This window comes from Diorhabda carinulata, chromosome 2 (genome assembly GCF_026250575.1).
Source record: "Diorhabda carinulata isolate Delta chromosome 2, icDioCari1.1, whole genome shotgun sequence".
NCBI lineage: Eukaryota > Metazoa > Arthropoda > Insecta > Coleoptera > Chrysomelidae > Diorhabda > Diorhabda carinulata.
In genome coordinates this window covers 5,028,188-5,052,724 of record NC_079461.1, presented here as the reverse complement: position 1 = coordinate 5,052,724, position 24,537 = coordinate 5,028,188, and the positions used below count along the sequence as shown (strand labels likewise).

General features: G+C 33.4%; 2 protein-coding genes across 6 annotated transcripts in view; both read right to left on the bottom strand.

Annotated features, from left to right (window-relative positions):
- Positions 1–4,368, bottom strand: part of LOC130904103 (ATP-dependent translocase ABCB1-like) — a 28,231-nt gene extending 23,863 nt beyond the window's left edge. Inside the window, exons 1-4 of the mRNA XM_057816662.1 lie at positions 4,170–4,368; positions 3,804–3,856; positions 1,972–2,050; positions 1,620–1,919 (exon numbers count right to left, since the gene is read on the bottom strand). Coding sequence (XP_057672645.1) covers positions 1,620–1,919; positions 1,972–2,050; positions 3,804–3,856; positions 4,170–4,214 — 477 coding nt within the window. The 5' untranslated portion in view covers positions 4,215–4,368. The remainder of the gene's footprint in view (positions 1–1,619; positions 1,920–1,971; positions 2,051–3,803; positions 3,857–4,169) is intronic.
- A 328-nt stretch (positions 4,369–4,696) lies between these two features.
- The window catches only part of LOC130904105 (multidrug resistance protein homolog 49-like), a 29,554-nt gene continuing 9,713 nt past the window's right edge, over positions 4,697–24,537 (bottom strand). For 2 of the 5 annotated variants that reach the window (XM_057816665.1, XM_057816666.1), the window contains 16 exons: positions 23,100–23,200; positions 22,394–22,565; positions 19,652–19,966; positions 18,521–18,745; positions 17,113–17,238; positions 16,684–17,058; positions 16,267–16,521; positions 16,045–16,212; positions 15,884–15,988; positions 15,657–15,818; positions 14,484–14,687; positions 11,707–11,945; positions 11,461–11,620; positions 7,891–8,289; positions 4,999–5,145; positions 4,697–4,919 (listed from right to left, as the gene is read on the bottom strand). In XM_057816665.1, the coding sequence (XP_057672648.1) occupies positions 4,728–4,919; positions 4,999–5,145; positions 7,891–8,289; positions 11,461–11,620; positions 11,707–11,945; positions 14,484–14,687; positions 15,657–15,818; positions 15,884–15,988; positions 16,045–16,212; positions 16,267–16,521; positions 16,684–17,058; positions 17,113–17,238; positions 18,521–18,745; positions 19,652–19,966; positions 22,394–22,565; positions 23,100–23,200 (3,345 nt within the window). In that variant the 3' untranslated portion in view covers positions 4,697–4,727. The remainder of the gene's footprint in view (positions 4,920–4,998; positions 5,146–7,890; positions 8,290–11,460; positions 11,621–11,706; positions 11,946–14,483; positions 14,688–15,656; positions 15,819–15,883; positions 15,989–16,044; positions 16,213–16,266; positions 16,522–16,683; positions 17,059–17,112; positions 17,239–18,520; positions 18,746–19,651; positions 19,967–22,393; positions 22,566–23,099; positions 23,201–24,537) is intronic. The other 3 variants (XM_057816667.1, XM_057816669.1, XM_057816670.1) reach the window with 2 other exon arrangements.

Below are 24,537 nucleotides of genomic sequence, written 5' to 3'. Positions count from 1 at the left end.
ATAGCAAGAAAGAGATACGAAACAGAATAAAGAAGTGGATGTACTACAGATAAACACAAAAACAAAAATAATAAATCACCGTGTAAATACAAGAACATGGAAAGAGTTAATAAGCTTAAGTATCAATTGACAATTGCAAAACCAGATGGAAGAATTGACAAAGGGGAAAATAAACTGTATAGAGTTTTTTTGAGCAAAAAAGAGATAAGAAAACGTAGTTTACCAATGCCGATCTATGGTTCCAAATCTGGGTGATAACCAACAGATCGAAGCAGGAAAAAATAACGTGTGAAATGAAGATACTGAGAAAAATTGAATGGTGAACAGACTAGATAAATTAAGGAACGACGTAATTGGACGTGTGATTGAGATGAAGTATAGGAAACAGAAATTGCTATGTTAGTTTTGATTTAAAACAATATGGAGAGGCAGGGAGAATCTCGATGGTCGACGGATGGGCTTTTGACAATAACAAACATAAAAATTGTATCGTTGTCTATTATTTATAGGACCCTAAGACAACCGAAATAAATATATAATAAGAAGAGAAGACAAAAAATAACAAAAAAGGAAAATGAACTGTAGTCGAGCTAAAAAAATATTTATAGTGATTCTATTACAAGGATTATCCATATTTTGGAAACTAGTTTAAAATTTTTCATAAATTATTTTGGACTATTAGAAAATAGAAAACAGTATGGATATGAAATAAATGGTAAATTGTGAAACCTGAAATTAGATGGCGGCACAGACTCTAGATTAAAAAGTTTAAAAATGTGATTTTGAGTAGTGTAAGGTTATGTGTAATGGTTTAGCTCAAGATATACTAGGACCAAGTTATTTAAGGAATTCTTCTTAAGATGAGGGTGAAATAATGGATTTAGTAATTAAATGTAGTAGTTTATTTTTACAATTGTTGGTGGTTACCTTAGAATGAAATAAAATCTCAACATAGACAATACTTGATATTACATGAGATCCCGAAATTGCAGATTGTGGTCAAACATTGGTAATGAATAAAAATTAAACTGGTTTGCAGTTGGAATGAAATTTAAACCTTTCATCATCATTTTGAATGCTATAGATTTAGCCATACTTTGACAAAAATGTGGAAGTGATAAGACATAATAAATATCCTCTAAACAAATTTCTGATGACTAGATTTTGTTCATTATCAGGAAAGGTTAATAGATGAACTAAGTCCACATATTTACTGTTAACACAGTTGACGCTGATAGTGAAAAGACTCGTAGGAAAAATTGTACAAGTTTTAAATCAAACGTTTGAAATCAAATCGCCCGAGTGTCGCAGTTGTTGGTCGAAGGAAAGTCTATTTAAGATACTTCCCCAGTAGGTGTCACCATTGCAATTGTTTCTGGTGCTCCATAATTTGAGTAACAATCTTTTCATTCTTCCATTATTAAAACCTGTTTTTGTGACTTGTATCACTTAGTCACTAGTAATTTTTAGTGAATTTTTTCCAAAAACATGCATTTTCTTTACCTCAATAATAATAATTCATCATTGGGCATTAAATACTCGTAGCTAATCAGTTCTAGGAAATTCAACTTTCATAAAGGAGTAGGATCTTTCAATAAACTATGCTTCTGTGTACTTACCTGCTTCATAGAAGTATAGTTGAAGCTGAATGTTGAAAAATAGCTCAAAAGTAACATACCAAAAGCCAACGAAAGATTCAATTTTGTAAATCTTACAGTAGCTTCCAAAAATACTTTTTCAGCCGCCTGTTTTTCTTCATCAGTTAAAGCAACATTTCTTTGAGCCATGGCGTAAGTAATAGCATCACCTGTGAGTGTTCCATAAAGAACGGTATTGAGGGGCTGCAAAATTCCAGAAGCTATTGATGACAAGATACCTAAGCACATTAGGACTTTTCCGGATGCAGATGAGAACTGGAACTTAAAAAAAAATTGATAATGTTCATTATGGTGGTTGATATATAATTTTTACCAATTCCAAAAAGGATACAGATGTTCTGTTTCCATTATTTTTTCCATCACCTCTGTAGCAAGAGCATCCTGGTTCGGATCTGGAAAAATGATAGTTCCCTTAGATGATCTGTTAGAGTACATACAGTTCAATTAGTAAACGTCAACATCAATTAAGGGCAGACTCAAGTACCCTCAAAGATTTGATTATTTTAGGATTTTACGACAAGGGAATCCCAATTATATAACTCATATATTCTCATCTAATCGACTTGAGTTTACAAAAAATTATGTTCCAAATGTGAACATTCTTCTAACATATCTACTACTAATAACATCCAATGAAAGGAAATATTAAATTATAATTCAAAATTATGAAGAAGAAAAATTTAATTATACATAAAATACCCTCGCACAATTATTTATTTACACATTCAGCTTTTTACTTAGATCTTACTACTTATTTATTTCTTATTATATATAGTTCACTTTCTCCTGGAAGTTGCATAATATATATTTTTTGAGATGCCTCATTTAATTCTGCCAATTGTTTGTAGTTCTAATTATTTATGAAATCTTTAATTTTCGAAAGAAAGAATTTATATATTAAATAATAACTTTCATAACAGAAATCACTAATAGGCCAGTAAATAGAGCAATTTTTATCTCAAAAGTTCAACTTAAATGATTACCAACAATCTTAGGTATCAACTTTTTCAAGATTTTATAACCCAAAAAAAGAAGCTCAACTCTAATTTTACTCGTTACAAAAATAGAGACAAGATTTCAGTGATCTCGAACATTATTTCACGCAGTTAGAAATAGTAGTGTAACGAGAGCTTAACCTGCAATTTTGCTGCTGTTCACTTTGCGTATGAGAGATAATAATATGTCAATAGAAAGCTGAAATATTTATCTTCAAAATGACGTAAGATTCGTCAAAATCGGACATTTTTATCGGGAGTTATGGATTTTTATATAAAAAATGCAGTTTGCCGCGCGCCATGCAAATCGCGAAAACGCTTACCTTCAACAAGTTTTTTCAGGAATACAAAGCAAAATTGTTGTAATGTCCTTTTTTTTGTAAAATTTTTTGCCCTTTCTGAATCTACAGTTTTTTTTTGATAAGACAATCACTTTCTGAGATATTCTGAAATAACTGCAAAAAACAAGTTTGACGCGCATTTTGGGGGAGTCGCACCCCCCTTAGGGGCTGATAAGATTCTTCATAAGTGATGTGCACGTTACGACCTACAATTTAAAAAAAAATATCGCAGGAGCAATTTAAATTGAAGTTCCTAGCCCTTTTCACTGGCCTATATTCCAAGCAACATTTATACAGTGAAAACAAATATTTTGTTCAATTCGTGAGAATAAATTAAAATATGGCGTACCAGCCAGAAAAATGGTGGATGTAGGTAAACCAAAACAAAAGCTTGGATCAAGAAACCAAATTGATTGGATATAGAAAATAGAACTAAATAAAGGTAAACTTCTGAAGATTTTTTAGTAATCCGACTGGGATTTATACTGTCGAACTGATAGTTAACTAAGTACTTTTAGTATTACTCCTGTCTTTGGTTCAAGATTGGTTAAATAGTGTTAAAATTTTGATATTAGTGATATAATTTTTCTTAATTTTGAAAATTAAAATTAGTAGCATGAGTGTAGTTTGTACGCGTACAAACAATATCAAGTCAAATCAGATTCAATTCATTTTGTTCTTTCAACGATTTATTATATTCAATAAGAACAATTTATTAAGAAAAATGAGAGGATACACAAGAAACTATGATATGAATGTAACAAATTCGTGTTTTCAGAAATATTTAATAATGAAAAATTTTTACTCACAAGTCAAAGGAATCTAAATCGAAGTCTTCGGCTTTGTCTATTCCGTCCTTGACCTGTAAAAAAGAAAAATACATTGTCTATAAAGCGTTTTTTTATCACAGAAATATTTATCATTCTTAGGGTAGCATTAGTCTGACTATATACAGTGTGTATAGGTAAGTTGGTGGTAAGTTTTCAAAAAAAAAAATTTATAAAAAGTTCTATGTGATCCCAAGCATCAAATGTAACCATATTTGACAATATCGACAATTTTATAAAAAAAAAAGAACCAAAAATACTTTTTTACTAATAAGAAAACTTTGTTTCAGAGGTATTCGATTCCCAGTTTCCCAATTTGCAATTTGAGATTAAATTTCTATTACTTACCTTTGTGCTTCTTCCATAGCATTGGTGTTTCCCACAGCATTGCATTTTGTTTTATGAAATGTTAAATTTACGAAAAAAATTGTTATAACTCTCTAATTATAACTTTTATTTTCTCCGATACTAATTTCGTGAGTTATATCTAAAGGAAGTGAGAAATTTCATAAGATTAAATATATCGGTTTGATAAAATAATCAGAATTGAACCTTGTCGTGAAAATTTCTTAATTTCGACCTATCAACAATGATTTTTTTAATACATTTTGGATAAAATGTATTTAGTATATATTGAAGATAATGCACAGAACTCCAGACATACAAAAGTTGCGGCAATAAGATAACTAATCAATTAGGAAAGCACCAAAAAAGAAGATGTCGTTGGTTTGTTCTTTCTATTATTTTTAAGGTAAAATTCTGGTTCCTCGTGCTTCATCCCTTTATAAGCTTCGTTTGTATTTACACAACTTCTGGGTTATGGATTGATCTCAGTTTGTAGGTGATGTAATGACTCATATCTCGAAATAAAAAACTTTTGTCCTGTATAAAAATTTTATTAAGGAATCAACGGTTATGTGTATACAATTTATGATAAATACCATTGATGTTCAACAACTCTTTGTGGGTTCCCGATTCAACAATTGCTCCATTGTCAACGACACATATCAGATCAGCGTCTTGTATTGTCGTTAATCTGTGCGCTATCGTAATACAAGTTCTTCCTTTCTTAGCTCCGTCTAAAGCTTCTTGTACAATCTTAAAATAAATCAATTATTAGAATATTTGGCAGGAATTACTTGGATTCCAACCAGAGCGATTTGTATAAATTACTTACTTTCTCACTTTCAGTGTCTAGCGCTGATGTAGCTTCATCTAAAAGTAGAATCTTTGGATTTCTCACTAATGCTCTAGCTATTGCAATCCTTTGTTTTTGTCCTCCTGATAATTGAACTGCCTTTTCTCCTAATTTAGTATCGTATCCCTAAAATGGTTATAAATAATCTTTGTAACGACAATGATCAGAGTCCTAATTATCTCTATATTTAGAGAACAAATTGCCAAATATCAACACATCTGTCTTAAGATTAATTAAGTCAAAATCATGGATGTTATTTTACAGGGGAAACATCAGTAGAATAAGGCTTCAAAAGCTTGACTGAAGATATTAACAGATTCATAATTTAATTATTGAGCAAAAGAATCTTCATTCAAAGAAGATATTATGAAAAGAGATTTATAGACTCATAATGTATAAATGTATTGTGAAAAATTCTTTGAAATCCAAAGAATTTTTTAAAATTGGAAGATATAAACTTTTTAAAGTTTTTTGAATACTGTTGAATGTGATATGAAAAGAAAAAATATGTTTTCTAGGTTTAGGTTACCTTTTTCTCATGGATACAGCTGAGATAGCATTTGAAAATCAACCAAATATCGTGAGAAAAAAATATTTCTAGGCCAGGTATTCAAGCATTTTCCCTCCGAATTCTTTAATGCAGCACCGATTTATTTGAAATTTTGACAGATGATCGGTGTGTATTTCACCCAAAATAATCCCAGAAATCAAAAGATCAGCAACTTTAAAGAAAAAAATGTCATATAAAGTTTTTTCGCCAGATCAATAGTTTTTGAGATATTCGCAATTGAAAACGATTTTTAGTCAAAAAACCCGCGTTTTTCAATAGTTTTTTACGTATAACTCTGCAATGATGCATTTTATCGAAAAAAGTGTAATGAACAAAAATGAAGCTTATAAAAAAATAGAGAAATTAAGCTATATTTTAAGATCTTAATATTCTACCTAAAGCAAGTTACAGATAGTTGAATAGCTTTTGTTTTACGTAATTGAGCATTTAACCTCAAATAACGGGAAAAGGGTACATTTTTCAACAGAAAGTCATTGAATACTTTTCAAATAGCTTAAAAATACCTTCCAAATGACTACTTATAAAAGTCGTTTCGACTGAAATTTCAGTGAGGTATGATGTAAAATAGTTAAAGCTGAAAAAAATTGCACTAAAACTAATGCCATTTCATTGAAAATTAAACTTATTCCTTGTACCAAATACTTTATTTGGATGTTATTTACGACATCTGAAAGTTTGGCTGACTAGAAATGCATTATTTTTGAAAAAATGAGCATTGAATAATACTTTTTATGATTTTTAAAAAAAATTTTTTTGCTCATTTTTCTCCATAACTATAAGAGATACAAAAACAAACTAAAAATCAAATTGAAGCATTTTTTATGACGATTATTTTGTTTTTGTTTTATTTTTTTTGTAGCATAAAAATTGGCGGAGTTGTAACCAAATTAATATGTCACTATAATGCGAGGATTGCTTATCCACAGCCCTTTGGCCCTTTATTAATAAAATGTGGAGGGTCTCAAGCCCTTCTAACATACATAGGCTTGTAGCCCTGAAAATTATCTTTAAAATGTTTGTTTGTAGGATGTGATAGCTTCAAAATTAACGGAGTTACATAAAAAATAAGAATTCGAAATTTTTTTCTAAGAATTATATTATATTAAAAAGTTTCAAATTTTGACGAATTTTTTCTGTTGATGCTAAGTTGCCATATAATCTACTCAAGTAGAGACAAGAAACTTTAATACCAAAAAGAATGCAAAATCTAGAAGCTGGCAGTCATTAGATTTATTTTTATTTCATTCTCTGCAAAGGGGTAATTTCTAATGGTTGATTTCAAACAGTAAAAATGAAATTGCAATGTTTTAAATCGTTAAAAGATTTTTCCCTACATTATTTTCATCAGAAGGGTAGTTTTTGAAGCTTTTTAGGGGTTAATACTTCAAAATATATAAATTTTCTATTATACAATATGTTAAGATATTTATGCTGCATAAACGAAAAACATTTGAATTTAAAAAAAAAATGGAAAAATCATAATATTGGTATTTTTCGATAAAGGGGGGTTTTCACCCCTTAAAAACAATTTGCACACCCTCATATAGAGTGTAAGATTAGCTTAATTCTAAATCTGGAGGCTTGACACCATTTTGAGCTTGAATGCCTGCACTATTCTGTCTCAGGGTCATGAGAAATCGATAAAATTGCCAAACTAATAGAAAACACAAACCCATTCATAAATCATAGTTATAACAGTAAGTGGTTATTAACTGTTGCGTATGCCAGTCGTGTACCACTTTAAACTAATAAAGGCCGATGTCCTTTGAAAAGCTAATCAAGTACTTTGTCTTGAGCCTCACTAAACCAATGGTAGTGTTTGAATTTCGCGCGTGTGACAGCTAGGTACTCACCGACGACGTAGTCTGTAGTTTCCTATCTTTCGAAGCATTACCATGTTCAAAACAACTGTTTGTTGTTGAAAAAAAAAAATAAGATTGGACATTTATAGTTCATTACTAGCGAGTCAAAGAAGAAAAAAAACTATTTTTATTACATCTCTTCACAGAAAACATATTCTCGTAATGTTTTCCAGCAATTTCATCAACACGTGAACTAAATATGTGCTTGGAAATTCTGGTGTGAAATTTTTAGTTATTAGTCTAAGAATTCCGACGAAAACACTTCGAAAAACTCATTAAGAGCGAAGAGGAATGATTACAACTACATAATTTTATGCTCGACACCTGGAAAGGTATCTGAAACTGTTTAAAATGGTCCCAACTCAATTTTATAGCTAACGAATGAGTTAAATAATATAACCATTTATCTTTATAGATTTGAGGTAAAAATTATCTTACCTTAGGCAAAGATGATACGAAATTATGGATGTTGGCACATTTGGCAGCGTGTATAATTTCATCCATAGGAACCACTCTAGAATTGTCACCGTACGCTATATTTTCTCCTATCGTTTTATTAAATAAATTTGGTTCTTGTGATACAATTCCTAAGTGCGATCTTAACGACGATAATGTGAAACTTTTTATATCAAAGTCATCTAGTTGTACGTTTCCAGATGTAGGATCATAAAATCTTTCAATCAATTGGATAATTGTCGATTTTCCGCAGCCGCTTTCACCAACTAGTGCTACAGTTTTGCCGTTGAGTATATTTAAGTCCAGACCTCGTAAAATTTGAGTTTTAGATCTGGTGGGATAGGAAAAATTTACAGAGGAAAACTTTATATCTCCTTTAACCTACAGAAAAATAGTTAATATAAATAGAAACATGAGAAAAACTCGGAAAACTACATATTTCAATGACCAAATGTTTATGGACTATTGAAATCTTTCACAACGATTTAACATAATATCGAAGAACTGTAATTATTATTACTGCCTTATTCTACATACATCTCATTCTTTTTTATATACGAAGCGCGTCTAGGATGTTTCCTTTTGAAGTAGACGTAAGTAGCAGTGTCAATTGCGGATGTGTAACAGATATATGCCTGCCGTACATGTCCCAACTTTACCAATAGCTGAAATATAAGCTTTTATTCCTTCTACTGAGGTCGTCAAAGTGTCCATGATGAAGAACGCAGTGAGCGACCCTCCCTCAACAATAAAAATCTTCTTTAACTTGTTTGCAGTGCACCACGATTAGCAGCAGAGGCCGCGAGTGTGCTAGGTGGGAAAACCAGACAATAGAATATGCCATTCAAAATAACATGCGTGGAATGCTTACTACAAGTGTCGTGTTTTTCCATTTGATAGTCCTCGCTTACATATACGACTCCACGTACAACTTTTATATTAACGGAATTTAGCTGAGAGATATTCGATCGTCCACTCTATAGACCTGATCTTACCCCCAGCGATTTTCACGTTTTGTTGCTCCTCAAAAATGTCTGTCCTTCGGTGAGCCTTTCGACTACGACGAAGACCTAAAGACGTTTGTCACACGTTAGTTGCAATGCCAAGCGGGAGAATTCTACGAGACTTATAACGCTTCACTCCATGTATAAACAAGGATTCCAATAATTGATTAAAATGAATACTTGGAACTTAAATTACAGTTTAACTATTCTATATTTGATGTACCCAAATGTTCAAGGTCAAATATTAGCTTTTAGTACCCTAGGTCTGGTAAGCACCACGCGAAAGTAAATAGTTTTATATCGATATATTAATATTGGAGATTCCGGTTCTGGTAGTTGATTAATAATCTTCCCTGTCGCACTTGCCACTTCCTTTGTTTTTGATTTACGTTAACGTCCATGTTTACTCGCACAGCTCGCTTGTCTTCAACACACTCAATGCAGTTGAATCGCATCCAAACTTTTGTAATGGCATAATGCCCGATTTCACCAACATGTTGTTATGCATTACCTACATAAGTATTTCTTAAGCTAGAAATTACCTAAATCCAATACCTAACAGAATCGAATTGCACTAACCTAAGAAGTACTTAGCTAACAAATACTTAGATAAAAATTTGACTTGTCAAATTCCATATGTACATTTGGTATAATGTTGTAATTGGGATGCTGACTGAATAAAGTAGACCTTAAAAAAAGGGCAAAAAGAAGATTGACATACCCTAGCTATTAAACAACTGTACTCTGGATGTTTATTAGTTTATTGTGGTTATCAAAAGTTTTAAGGTGTGGTTCTTTCTTGGTTTTGGTTTAGTGATTTTGGTTAAGCAAAAACATACAAAAGAAAATTTAGGAATAACATAATGGGCACAGGAGGTGGGTCAAGTGAGGAGAAAGAAAATACCATTTTGGAGGAGGTGTTGTATTTGATCGGGAGAGCAGGTGTTGGTTTGGGAACCCAATAAGCCAAAGACAAAATAATTTTAAGACACTCAACTCAACAACGACTACAAACAAAACAAACGAACTTTTGAGGTTAAGTATTACCTAAAAACTTTAGGCAAGGTTGTCAGCTGTCCTAAAGTTAGGTATTTCTTACAACTGTTAAGTATTACTTGGTGGTGCAACGTAAATTTCATTTAGGAATTCCTAAATCCGGTTTAGGCATTACTTAACTTTAAGAATTAGTTGGTGAAATCGGGCATTAGTGCTTCTGGACGTTCGCCAAGTTTCGACAAGCTTACATATTAGCATCACAGTTATATATAAACGATAATGTGACGGGTAGATATCCGCACGCCACTTATCGGCCCTGGCTATAATATAGTTTCTGTGGAAATTATAATGTCACAGGTACACGGCTGCGCGCAATCTTCTTATTGTTCATGATGTTTCATAAAATAAGTTAACTGTAACTAGGCAGCACTTCAGAAAATCTACAATGTTCTAGAATTATTAAAAGGCAGAGGGTCATAGTAGAGTTAGTTAGGGCTGCAAAGAAATGATATATTAACCTTTAAACTGGCAAGATACTAACCATTGACTTTTTTTCTTATTTTCATAATTTTCTATCATTTATACCTCAAGTAAGATGTCAGAAAAAATTTTTTTCAATTTTTTAACCATGTTCCAATGAGGTATCATATGATATGATACCTTGCCGGTTTAGAAAGCACTGATATTTATATTTATATAGCTAAAAATTCCTAGAATTAAGCTGAAATCACATTTCTTGCTTCCTTTTTTTACATTTAGACAGTCTTTTTAATTTTTTTCTTCAAATTACCATACAAAGATGACATAAGCTCTCTATCGGCTCAAAATAAATATGAATAATTTTTGCCCAAGCCATTAAATTTAGATAGTAATTAGTTTCATTTATATAACAGAATTTTTGTTTAAATAATGGTAAAACAAGCCCCATGGCCATTCAATCATATCAGTTAGATGAGAACAAAGAATTAAGACAATAACGCATCTTAGCTCAAAATAATCTTATTAAAAATAACAATTTATATATGTGATAAAACGCAAAATAATATAATAAATATCAATAAACAATTTAGTTATCAAAAGTTTGTTTAAAACAAGGCATTTTAACTTTTACCATAAACGCGCAAAGTATCAAATATGCATTTTCTAAAACAGAAAACCAGTTATCGCGATTTTTCTTTTCCATAATTGCATTCAATACAATATTATGAAGCTAAGACAACTTACCGCATTCCAAAAAATACAGTTTTTCAGTTGATAAATGTTGTTATAACTTTCGTTGGACGTAAAACAGTGTGACCAATACATTCACAATGAAATTCCCCGAGGGAAAGAACCAGGTCCAAAGTTTTACCGCCGATTTTTAAAAAAAATATGGTATCATATATATACCGTTTAAGGGTTAATACATTGTTAGTTATTACAGTGTTGGTAATGTGTTGTAAGTGATTTGATAAAGTTTCAAGTGTGAAATTATCCTTGAGCCTTTACGCGAAAAACGATACAATATTATACAGTATCATTGGTTGTATAAATAAAATATACTTTGCCTTACGTCTTTTATTTCTATTGAATTTGGACCATCTCTGATTTGAGGAATTTTAGACATGAAAGTTATTATTCTTCTAGCTGCGTTTATCCCTTTCATGAGATTCGGTGAAAATGCGAACGAGTTGGCAACAGAAACAATGCCCATTAATTGAATTTGCGCTACTCTAAAATAGAATGTTTCGTTTTGAATAAACGTCTACTACCAAACCCCCATCAAATTTTCTGTTTAGTATTAAAAATTTGTACTCACTTAAATACCCTGTCGTAATATAATCCATCTATTATGAGAAAACCACCATAATAGAGCGACGCAGCATAAGCAAAAAATGAAATACTCCTCGACATCCCAAATATTATTCCCCTCGAATGTAAACTACGCAAAGATAATTTGTAATGTGGTGTGAGTTCGTTTATGTAATTTCTATGAAACATATCCTCGGCTACGAGCGAAGCAACTGTTCGAATATTACCAATGGCTTCCACAGCGATCTTGAAATAAAAAAATGTAACTTTACATCTACAGTTTAAATAAATTGTTTGAGAAGTCTCCTCATTGTTATTCTTCAAAAACGAAGTTACTTTTCTGGTGGTTTGTTGTCCTTCAAAGTACCTAAGTCTCGCTGCAATAAGCAGATTATTATCATAACGATGATTTACCAGTACCGATTGCGCATTTAGATCCGGAAAATATTGTTTTAGAAGATATTGAAGACAACGTATCATCAGGAAGCACCGACCCTATTTTAACTCCAAGTACCAGTTCCGACGAGCCACATTTGATTTTTGAAGTGAAAACTTCTTTAGCGGCGCTGCACACTTTTTTTGTAATGGGTAAAAAATGTTAAACTCGCGTCAGGACACGTGACCTGATCGAAAATTCGTAAGACGGATGGAGAGTAAACAGCCGGCGCGGCGCGGCATAACACAACGAAATACAAAACTACTATTTATGCGGTCTTTATCAGACATTTGAATAGGTTAGAATCAAAACTGTTCATTTCTTACTACAGCTATCATGAACCGATCGTATCAGCTTTAGAGATTGGCGATGATGGTTCTGGTAATAATGATGGTGAAAAAGTCGTTTGTGTACGATAGCGCAATAAATAAAGATTGTATTATACCACATAAATGATTTTTTTTATTTTAGTTTAACGTGCCTCGACAGCGCTGGTCATTGGCACACAAAAACAATCATAAGATACATAAGTTACAAAATCTATTACAATACTCGAAAATTAATTTAATTTTCTCATACAGCTTGGTGGCTTTAAGAAACTCCACGATTTTCCTCATTTCCGTCGGGCAGTTAAGTGTCACCTTGTCACCAATGGTCTGAAGACTAACTTCAAACACCTCATTCAAAAATCTTGGCGCGATATATGGAGCAAGAATACTACAGCATTATATAATATCCACTTATCTACTTCTCACCTTTCCCTAAACTTTTTGAATAGTAGAGAAGCTGTGACAATAAGAAGCCTTTGCATCAACCACACGAAACTTACTCACGGCTATTTGATGTCGTCAGAAAGTCGTCCTGTCTGCCAAAGTTGTCAAGTTCCTGTGTCTGTTAAGCACATCCTCATCGACTCTACCGCATATCAACAGTTTGATATGAAAACCACATTTGATTGTTCAAAGTGAACTTGTTAGCCAAAGAGACAAAAATTACGAACTTTAGAAAAAGAAATGCTACCTTTTCTGTATTCTACAGAATGGAAAATTCGTTCTGTGCGTGTACGAATATTTACGGTCTAATGAAGGAACTTGATATTGAGCATAATCCCAATGATTGGCGCCTATTTATTGACTCGTCTAAATACAGTTTAGAAGCAGTGTTATTATACAATGGAAATTTGAAACCGTCTATATCAGTTGCTCATTCTGTGAAGATGAAAGAAACTTATGAAAATATTCGCTTGCTTTTAGACAAAATTAACCACAACAAGTAAAGTGGCAGATATGTGGGGACCTGGAGGTGATTGGAATTTTAATGGAACTTCGGGGAGGGTTTACGAAACATTGATGTCTTCTTTGTCTAAGGGACAGTCGGGCAGTAGATCAATACTATGTAAAAAAAAATTGGCTAGCAAGAAGTGAGTTTCAACCGGGGTCTCAAAATGTTAAGTTTATACCCCTTGTAGATCCCAAAAATATCCTTCTGCCTCCCCTTCATATTAAACTTGGATTGATGAAAAACTTTGTAAAAGCTATGGATGAAGAGGGTGATGGATTCAAATACCTTAGAGAAGTCTTTTTATTCCCGGACGATGACAATTTTGCAAAAAAGCTCTCCAGACTTAGAGCATAGAAGGCATTGTTAGTGTAGTGAGGGGATTTTTGGACAACAAAATGGATCCAAACTACAAACAGTTTGTTGATGAACTTCTAGACGCCTACAAGATATCAGAACAATGGAAATTCGGTATCAAGGACGATGGGATTCGGCCATGATGGGTGGTTACTGTTGGTTTTTCAAAAGAAAAAGTAGGGCCAATTGATATTTAAAGTGATGTTTTTTAAAGTTTTGTTCTCGATATATTTGAGGCATATTTATTAGATGTAAACTAAAAATATTGTCAATTTATATGATTTAAAAAACGTGATATTATTTTTTTAACAAATATCAAATATTTTACCAATGAATATGGTCCTATAAATATAACAAGAAAACCTTACGTGTCCACAATATATTTTTTCAACTTTGTCATTATCGGCATCTAAATTAATTTTAAAGATCAATTGTACAAATTTTAAGAAAAAAAATGATTTTTTAAATTCGTAGTGACAAATATTCAAATCAATCGATGCTATTAATATAATTGAAGATTTTTCTCAAGTCTAAATTTAATTATAGATCTTGTATGTTTCTTATAGCGCCACCTATAAATGAAATTTTAAAGCGGAAGCTCTATAACTTTCTGTCACACATTAATTCACGTGATACTATCAAATATTTCCACAATTTTCTAATTCCATCAAGTATTGCACCAATAAAGCAAAATTTCAAGTCATTACGCTGACCTTTGTCGATTTTTCTAATGATTGATCCCTGGTATCATTTATGCCAGCAGTATTACGACGTTCGACAAATAAAGCTAGAGCCATTACTGGTAAAAACGCTGCAGTAACCAGTGCCAATTTCCATTCGTAATATAATGAAAGACCAATTGCTACAACCAATGTTGCCAACGATTGCAAAATTTGACCTACACGTTGACCAGTAGCCTGAAACAAATTTTTATCTTATAATTAAATAAATAAAAAAAAAATTATATATCCCATACGTGGTTACGATTCTGTGTGTTAGAAATAACATTTGAATCAAAATGAAACTTCTAAATTACGTTTTATGATATCTCATATAGGTATTTATACAGTATTGGAAACTAAGAGTCACGCAAGCAAATATTTCTTGGGATGTATTATTTTTTTCTTAAAATTTATTGACCAATGTACTTTTAAATAGCACCGTATATCACACATCGTATAAAAACAAAAATGTTTGTTAATAGTTAACAGGTTGCTTCAGCGAGATATTAAATCCTGCTGGACTGCGTTTCGGGATCAAATGGTCACCTCTAATTCTCCCAGAGGGGATTCTGAAACTTGGTATACAACAACCCCACTAGAGCTCCATAGTGGAGGAGAGCATAATCAATTAATGAGAAAAAAGTTTGGTAATGGTTAATAGGCGGAATCAGCAACATATTTAAGTCTGATAGAATATCATTGGGATCTAATGGTTACTTCTGATTCTTCCGAACGGGATTTAGAAACACGTTCTGCTACATCCTCTTTGGAGCTCCATGATAGAGGAGTATATCCAATTAATAAAAAAAAATGTTTAATACCAGTTATAAGGTGGCTTTAGCAACATATTGAAGTCCTCTGGAATGGTTTTCGGGACAAAATGGTTACCTCTGATCCTTCCAGAGGGGATCGTATTTTGAATTTTGAACATCGGTGTACAACAGCCTCTTTGGATCTCCATAATGGAGAGCAGCATATCCAATCAATGAAAAAAATCATAAATAATTCATTTGCGACTTTCCACAGCCTACGAAATATACTTAATAATCTTTGCAATATTTTTTTATTGTTGACTATTGTGCTATAATTCAATAACTGAGAAAAGAATTTGTAAAAAGGCTTTTTCATGTGTATTTGGTTCTAAGAATAATAAGGCTCACTCACTCCTTGAACTTGTGCAGGATCTCCAGAAAGTCTGGCGCACAATGATCCGACACCATTAGATTTTTTATCGAAGAATTCCATATCTTGTGATATGATAGCTTTAAACATCTGCGCTCTTATTCTTTCAGTCATCTTTTCACCAGCAATTCCTAAGAGATAGAGCTAGAATTCAATATGGAATAAGTTCAATTGTATATTCAATTTGTGATTATATTCTAAATTCTTACTTGGAAATATGCCGTGATCAAACATATTACTCCAGCTCCAACAATATATAAACAATAATTATTTGTTTTCGATTGGATGATATTAGAATCTGAATTAGCTAATGTCTGAAAATAATGTATGATAAAGCAGAACGATTCGATCGACATTGTAACTAATTTACCCCTAAAATACTACCATATAAAACGGAAAAAGCTGGTAAACCACAACCTACAACCGTGGCTGCTATACCAGCTACCAGAATATAAGGCCATTCCGGTGCATTCAACTTTATTATTTGGATCAAAGAAACTTTCGATTTCTTGAAATCATTGATTTCCTTGTCTTCCACCTGGAAATAAAAACGATTTCAAAATATGGTTCAACTACTGTTACCATTTTTTACATCTAATTCGTTTCCCTCAACATCCACATCTTCTATTTCCTCCTTATCGACTGTTTTTTTGTTAGAATCATCTTTTTCATTAGTAGTTGTCACTTGAGCTGTTACAAGTTTGTAATATTCATTTTTCAAAGCCATCAACTGATCGTGTGTTCCTTCTTCTACTACCACTCCTTGTGATAATACGATAATTTTATTTGCTCCTTGTATAGTCGATAATCTGTGTGCTACTATTATAGTTGTACATTCCTCACTTGCCTGAAAAGGCATTTAATTAAATACATTATCTCATCCTGCAGTAACATCTACACCAATTTGAAGAAGAGGTTGCGGATAGGTAGAATAAATCAAGTGGAGTAACGTTACAACTGATTATAAAACAATAAAATTACCTGTCAATAATTTAGAAAGTTACTTTACCAAGTCTAAAGCAGCCTGGACTTTAGCTTCGCTTGCGTTATCTAAAGCAGAAGTAGCTTCATCCAAAAGCATTATATTTGGTTTACGAATCAAGGCCCTGGCTATTGCTATCCTTTGCTTCTGTCCACCCGAAAGCTGAGTACCTCGTTCTCCTACTAACGTATTATAACCGCGAGGTAAACGTTTGATAAAATCATGAGCATTAGCTTTCTTAGCAGCAGCTAAAGCTTCATCATCAGTTGCACCTTGTTTTCCATATTTTATGTTTTCCATTATGGTAGTACCGAATAAGATAGGTTCTTGGCCAACTACGCCGATTCTATTTCTAAGCCATGTCAAATCGAATTTATTGATATTGGTATCATCAATTGTAATCTATAGAATCATTCACTTTAAAACAAAACTAATTTTCTAAACTAGTAACATTACCTCTCCAGATATTGCATTGTAAAATCGTTGAATAAGTTGAATCACTGTCGATTTACCACATCCCGAACTTCCAACTAAAGCCACCGTATCACCAGATTTAATTTCTAAATTAAGTCCTTGTAGAATCTGTAAAATTTTCAAAAGTACATACAAGATAAAGCATCAAGCGACTTATATTGCTTCTAGTAAACTACTAGCAACCACGATTTGTTTGAACAAATTTTAACTGTTGATCTTTTCAGAAGCTTACGATAACTGAATAAGCCAGCCGGCTGCTTAGATTGAAATGAGTAATGGAATAAATTAGTCTACGCATTAGGAAGCGTCGAAACAAAACCTATATCAATGAATATTTATCCCATGTATCACTGTTTTAAAGTGATTTAATGATGGCGACGATTCTCGAAGTCAAAGTAGTCAAAAATATTGGTGAATTAATCAGCGCCGAGCTTCCACTGCAGTACGTGGGTAGGTGAGAAGGCTACGAACCAATTGATGGATGATAACATATATTATCTAAGCAATCCACCAGCCAATTCTGCCTTGTCTGTGGAGGCGTACGTCACAAAATATGATGATGGAAGCATCCATCTTATTCGTCCGATCTCACCCACTTTTTCCCTTCCTGATGTCAAGAAAACGCAGAAGGAAGCATTTAAAGCCACGGGCCGAGATTTCCACCAGCTGACCCAAGAGGATTTCCAGTACTACTTTTATTGTATGGCGATACAACTAATGCTGTAATTGATGACGAATAAAACTCTTTCTTTTTTTGTGTCAACATATTTGGTTTCTCATTTAATTTTCTATTCAGAATGTTAATTTTCCTTTTATATCTGAATTCAGGATTACCAAAAAATAGTACCACCATCAATATCATAAATACGTGGTGATAGAGGCAACATGAAATTTGAGTTTATCTTCTTCAAAATACTGTCCTAGCAATGTACTTCTTCCAACGATGAATTTCTAGATGTTTTATTTCGAAATGACTTTCATCTGCGGCATCCTTAAGGTCACGAATGGTGTCGAAATCTTTCTCTTGGGAATTGAAGTAAGTCTGGTGACTAATGTGGATGTTGACGGAACTTTGTTGGTCTATTTTCGAGGTCTCCTTCTTAACACATCGTTTCGCAATCGTTCCATATAGAACCATATAAGTCATTGATAATCAATAATCTCAACGTTTGTAAACGTCAATTTGAACATAGATTTTTGAAATCGATGAATTTAATGTTTGTTTGAAAGAAATAACCAATTTTAAACAGCCGTAATTCTTGACTAATGATTTCCCAGACGATGAGTACTCTAGTATTCGTAAGATCGAAATATATTAGAGTTAGTACACTATGGTATTTAATTTCACCACATTTCTCATTAAATTTTAACTTATATTTTGACTACTTACTGGAACGTCTGGTCTGGAAGGATAATGGAATTTTACATCTTTAAACTTAATTATTCCTTTCAGAGATTCCAATTTTTCTCCCTTTCCTTTTGATAAATTAATATCAGGTTCATTTTCAATCACAGTAAATATCTTGGCTGCCGCAGCTTTTGCTATTCCAAAGATTTCGATGAACGAAGATGCTGAACCAAAATTCAATGAAGCTGACATAATATTGAAGAATATCTGCAAAATATTTAAGAAACTGTCAGTGGTTTCAGGCTATGTGACTTATAAACGCAAGAAAAATGTACAGGAAACTATAACTGTGACATGCTTCAGGAAGGTATACCGAAAAAGTTTGGATTTGAGAAAACATGTACCTCAAAACTAAGTTGTAGAAGTAAATGGGACAAACGGAATAAACATCATATTAGAAATAAACGTCAAAGGGTATGGATGGCTTTAAAACAGAAGGTATAGTCAAGAATGAAACATTTTGAGAGGGCGAGAGCAATAAGAATCAAGCTGTTTAGGAATGGGACTTACTGGAGTGGAGGGAAATTAAATAGCAGAAAGATTTGTTGAAACAGAGTTGAATAAGCGCTTTGTAGGACCTGAATCCTATAGAATCGGCTAAAGTATAATAGAAAAAGATAAATAGTGAACAAATTAGCTACTGAGCAAATCTACAGGGGTTGACAAATAAGATATTTCTGGGAAAGATCTATTGAATGTACCAACCTATTTGCAAATATTAACAGGAGTGACACCTGAAGATAATAAGTTTAATAGAGGATGGAACGTTTAGATTCTGCTAGGTAGATAATAAAATCTCTTTTCAGCAACGTTGAGGCTGCTTCGAATTGGAATTAGCAAATCATCCAATGGGTATACAACTCATTGTTGTAACTAGAAGTGTTGCTACATATCTATGTAACCTGCTCACATAACAAACTCTGTGAATGTGGATTGAAGCACTTGGTATGAGATACGCTAAAGAAAATATAGATGAACCCTCCCCTCTAACCAAACAACTACTTACTCTTAAACGTGTACGAAATTCGACTAGTCACTGGTATTTTAATCGATCTCGGTCATCTAAGACAAGTTGTGATAAAGAAAAACGAGATAAGAACCTTTTTTACTTACGGTAAGCATATTTTCAGGAGTATAAGTTGCATTTGGATCGCCTCTATCTCTCAAAACTAATTTTACTCCATACCAAAAAGTTAACGCATAACTGCTATATAAAAGAAGGTACATCAAACCTAATCCTATTCCAAAAAGTGATGACCTTCTAATATTATTTTTTCTAGCAAACATTAAATTTTTTTGATAACGTTTCGTTTCTTTATCTTGTCCACCAAAAGCAGTTACCGTTCGTATTAAGGAAAAAACTTCGTCTGCTATAGAAGCCGAAGCTCCGTAAGCTTCCATTTCGTTTTTAGCTAATCGAGTAGTTAGCTAGAAATCAAATAAAAAGTCAGTCAACTATGATAGTCTTGAGAAATTTATACAGCTTGAACGTCCCTTCATATTTAGACATAGTCAGGGCAGCTCAGCACATAAACTGTGTCACGTGGAAGAGAAGTTGATTGGATTGGTGAGTGTTTATACAGTAGCAAATATAGGAAAAGTAGATACAACAAGAAATTCGGGAGAAAATAGAGAGGAAATGCTGAAGATGTGATTCATAACAACGGTTTACTTGATCGGATACGGTTCTATTTCAATGAAGTAATAAGTATGGAAAAGGAAGTCTGGGATACTTGGCGACCTCCCAGAGTAATCTGCCCTAGCGGGGTAAGGGCGCACTGCCCTGCCGGACCTATCACACGTCCCAACTTGTGGGATCTGAATGGATCAAAATCAAAACAATCAAAAACTTAGGTATAAGGAGAACAGTAGAAGAGGAGGTAAGGAGAAAGGAAGAGGAAGAGGAAGAGGAAGAGGAAGAGGAAGAGGAAGAGGAAGAGGAAGAGGAAGAGGAAGAGGAAGAGGAAGAGGAAGAGGAAGAGGAAGAGGAAGAGGAAGAGGAAGAGGAAGAGGAAGAGGAAGAGGAAGAGGAAGAGGAAGAGGAAGAGGAAGAGGAAGAGGAAGAGGAAGAGGAAGAGGAAGAGGAAGAGGAAGAGGAAGAGGAAGAGGAAGAGGAAGAGGAAGAGGAAGAGGAAGAGGAAGAGGAAGAGGAAGAGGAAGAGGAAGAGGAAGAGGAAGAGGAAGAGGAAGAGGAAGAGGAAGAGGAAGAGGAAGAGGAAGAGGAAGAGGAAGAGGAAGAGGAAGAGGAAGAGGAAGAGGAAGAGGAAGAGGAAGAGGAAGAGGAAGAGGAAGAGGAAGAGGAAGAGGAAGAGGAAGAGGAAGAGGAAGAGGAAGAGGAAGAGGAAGAGGAAGAGGAATAGGAAGAGGAAGAGGAAGAGGAAGAGGAAGAGGAAGAGGAAGAGGAAGAGGAAGAGGAAGAGGAAGAGGAAGAGGAAGAGGAAGAGGAAGAGGAAGAGGAAGAGGAAGAGGAAGAGGAAGAGGAAGAGGAAGAGGAAGAGGAAGAGGAAGAGGAAGAGGAAGAGGAAGAGGAAGAGGAAGAGGAAGAGGAAGAGGAAGAGGAAGAGGAAGAGGAAGAGGAAGAGGAAGAGGAAGAGGAAGAGGAAGAGGAAGAGGAAGAGGAAGAGGAAGAGGAAGAGGAAGAGGAAGAGGAAGAGGAAGAGGAAGAGGAAGAGGAAGAGGAAGAGGAAGAGGAAGAGGAAGAGGAAGAGGAAGAGGAAGAGGAAGAGGAAGAGGAAGAGGAAGAGGAAGAGGAAGAGGAAGAGGAAGAGGAAGAGGAAGAGGAAGAGGAAGAGGAAGAGGAAGAGGAAGAGGAAGAGGAAGAGGAAGAGGAAGAGGAAGAGGAAAAGCGCAGAAAATTCGAGGAGGAGCTGATGGAACCTCAGAAGAAGAATAAGAGGGTGAACAGGAGCGGGGAGATGATCGACAAACAGTCTACGATTTTAGAAGAAGAGACGAAGGAGGAGGACAATAGTGATCATATTAAAACATAGAATGTTAGAAGAATTCGGGAAAACAAAAAATAAAAAAATGAATCAAAAAATAAAGAAGGGGAGAAGAGGAAAACAACAATTGAATGTAGGGGTGTCAAGATGAGGAAAAAAAAACAAATAAAAAGGGAAAAAACAAAAAATTAAGGAGGAGTTGGACAAAGGGGGGAATAAGAAGAATGGAAAATAGTGGGAAAAGAAGAATGGGAGGAAGAAGTGTTTGTGAAAACAAAATGGGAGAGGGGAAAAGTTGAGGAAATATTGATGGGTAGGGAAAGTAACGCTGTGGGAAGAACGATAACCAGTATACTGGCCAGTTTTAATTTTCAAGGCAGGCACTGATTTCAAATATGCGAGGTAAACAGCTCAATATACGTGTAAGCTTACAAAGCTGTCACCTTTTTACTTAGTATCTGATGAAAAGACGAGTGTATGAAATAAGTTATTAGCAAAATAATGGATTTGTTCCATAATTCAGCTAAACTCTGTATGTCTGAAATATACAAGTAATGATGAAAGAAACATGTGTACAACAATAGAGGACTTACATTTTAGCAAAATTGTGTTTTTCCATAACTTGTATACTTTTCGATTCGATAAATGAAGCAGATTTTAATGTTAAGTATAGCAGCATTGTTTGTTGCCTAGCTAGTGGGTTGAGATATGATTTCCCAAATATCACATGAAACTAAGTACAGTCGATACAGTCATACGCGCACAATCTGTTAACCTCAAAATCATTATTTTGTTTTAAGTTTACCTAATGATGAAGTATTTTTATTATATCAAAGTACACAACTAAAATTCCATTTGAACCGTTAGGAATACGATATAAATAAGAAGCATATTATAACAAATATATATTTACCACATTTATGAAACTGAATGAGATTACGCTGGCTGGTATTGATATCACAGAGACAAGTGCTAGTTGCCAACCTTTTATGAATGCAACAACCACAGCGGTCACTAATAGGACTTGATATTGTAGAAATATTGGTACTTTTTCTCCGATTCCATCCTCAAATTTATACAAATCACTAAAATATAAATAAATGGAAATAACTTAGAGAACATTCAGTTCAAACATACATTAAAATTAGAGATAAAATGAAATAAAAAGTAAAAGTAAAGTAAAAACATTTCTTAAAAACTTCACTTCATTTAAAATGCATTCAAAAATACAATTTACAATTTGTATCTTTACAATCTTGTTAAAACTAATCACAGAATTATTCAATATTTGAAGAGCATTGAGGCGTCACCAAAAACAATTCGGATTTTCCTTACTAAAGTCTATTTATCGAAGAAATATAGTAAATCAAAACAATGATCAGTGCGTGATCAGCACATGAACATAACCGGCAAAAAGCGACGTGGCATCGTTAATGGAAGTGGGAAAGCACATTTTAATCTTTCTAATCGTATTCTTTTTTTCAATCAAATGTTAAGATTCACTTTATAGAACAATAAAACAAGTAATTGCTCCACTGTATCACAAAATTGTCAAACTAACAGATTTGTCGAGGTTACAAAATTTTCACAAAATAGTATATTATGAATAGATTACTTACTCGGACATTCTACTTGCAAAATCTCCAGTTTGGTTTTGGTCATACCAAGATATATCTTGATTTAAAATAGATTTCAAATATTTCGATCGTATTCTAAAAGTCTGAAACAAATGCACACCCTCTATTTATATATCTAATCATGAATTGCTTATTAGAATTTGATAAAAATGATTGAATTTTGAGGCATAATCGGGTAAAAGTTATTTTTTTCTTGAATTCTCTTAATTCTTCTTCTTTTTTACTTAATAGGTCTATCGCCTGTTTCTTCTTCGATATCTTTTCTCTTACACGGTCGATCTCTACTCTAACTGTACTTTGCTATTTTAACGCTTATATTAGCTTTATCTGTATGTGGGTTTATTTTTTTGAAACTCTCGTTTGGACTAAGAAACTTATTTAATTTTGTTCGACAGATGATTCGAATCTCCGATCTCCGCGTTTGAAATTAAGCACTTCGACAACCTTACCAACTACACCGCTACGGCTCGATACAAGTTTCGACGAGATGTAGGTATATAAGCAGCGAAGCCAATATACGAGGGTAGAATCAATTGAATAATTGCATGTTGAAAAAAACCAAAAAAACACGCTTTTTAAAAACATCATATTAAAAAACAAAACAATAATGAATGACAAATAGTATGATTGTGGAAAAACGTAGGGAGCTTTGTGCCATATTTTTTGCACTTGTGATACCCATTCATTAATGTCATCTAGGTCACTAAATCATCTGATGTTTTCGCTTCTCCCTAGGCATAAGAATTTTTATTTCTGTGGTCTCAAAGAGTTGTTTCAATTTTAATGTTTCTAGTCTTGTTTTTGATGTATATTATAGGTCTGATTGTTGCTTCGTGTCTTTGTTTCTTGTCTTAAGTGTTTTTTTTTTGCCATACTAAGTTATTTGCTCTGGCTACTTGTCTCTATACCTCTCCTACGTCTCCATAACTGGTTGTAGCAATTTCTAGATACTTAAATTTCATTCTCTGTTGTACTATTTGACCTTCTAGTTTTAATTTGAATTTAATGAGCTTTTCGCATACGGTTTTTTCAGGCGAAATACTCATATTATTATTTTAATTGTGACTATATAATTTTGAGGACTCGTTGTGTGACTGTCACCAAATAACATGACAGGAGCTCAATGAAAACCTGTGGGTGTTTAACATATGACGAACCGTTCAACTTTCTTGGAGAAAGATGGAAAAAAAGAAAGCTACTCCAAATGAATATGACTTGGAATTAATTTTTCAATAATAATGTCTTTGCGGCCTTACTATTAATCATCACGACTAAATTACTTATTCCATGATTCACAGCGTTGCCAAAATTTCGAACTTGAAGAGGTTTAGACCTAATTAAAGATCCAGTAGGTCATGTAGCTCCAAAAGTTTCTTTTTTTATGATTCATTTTCAATCGAAATATATTAAATGATTTTAT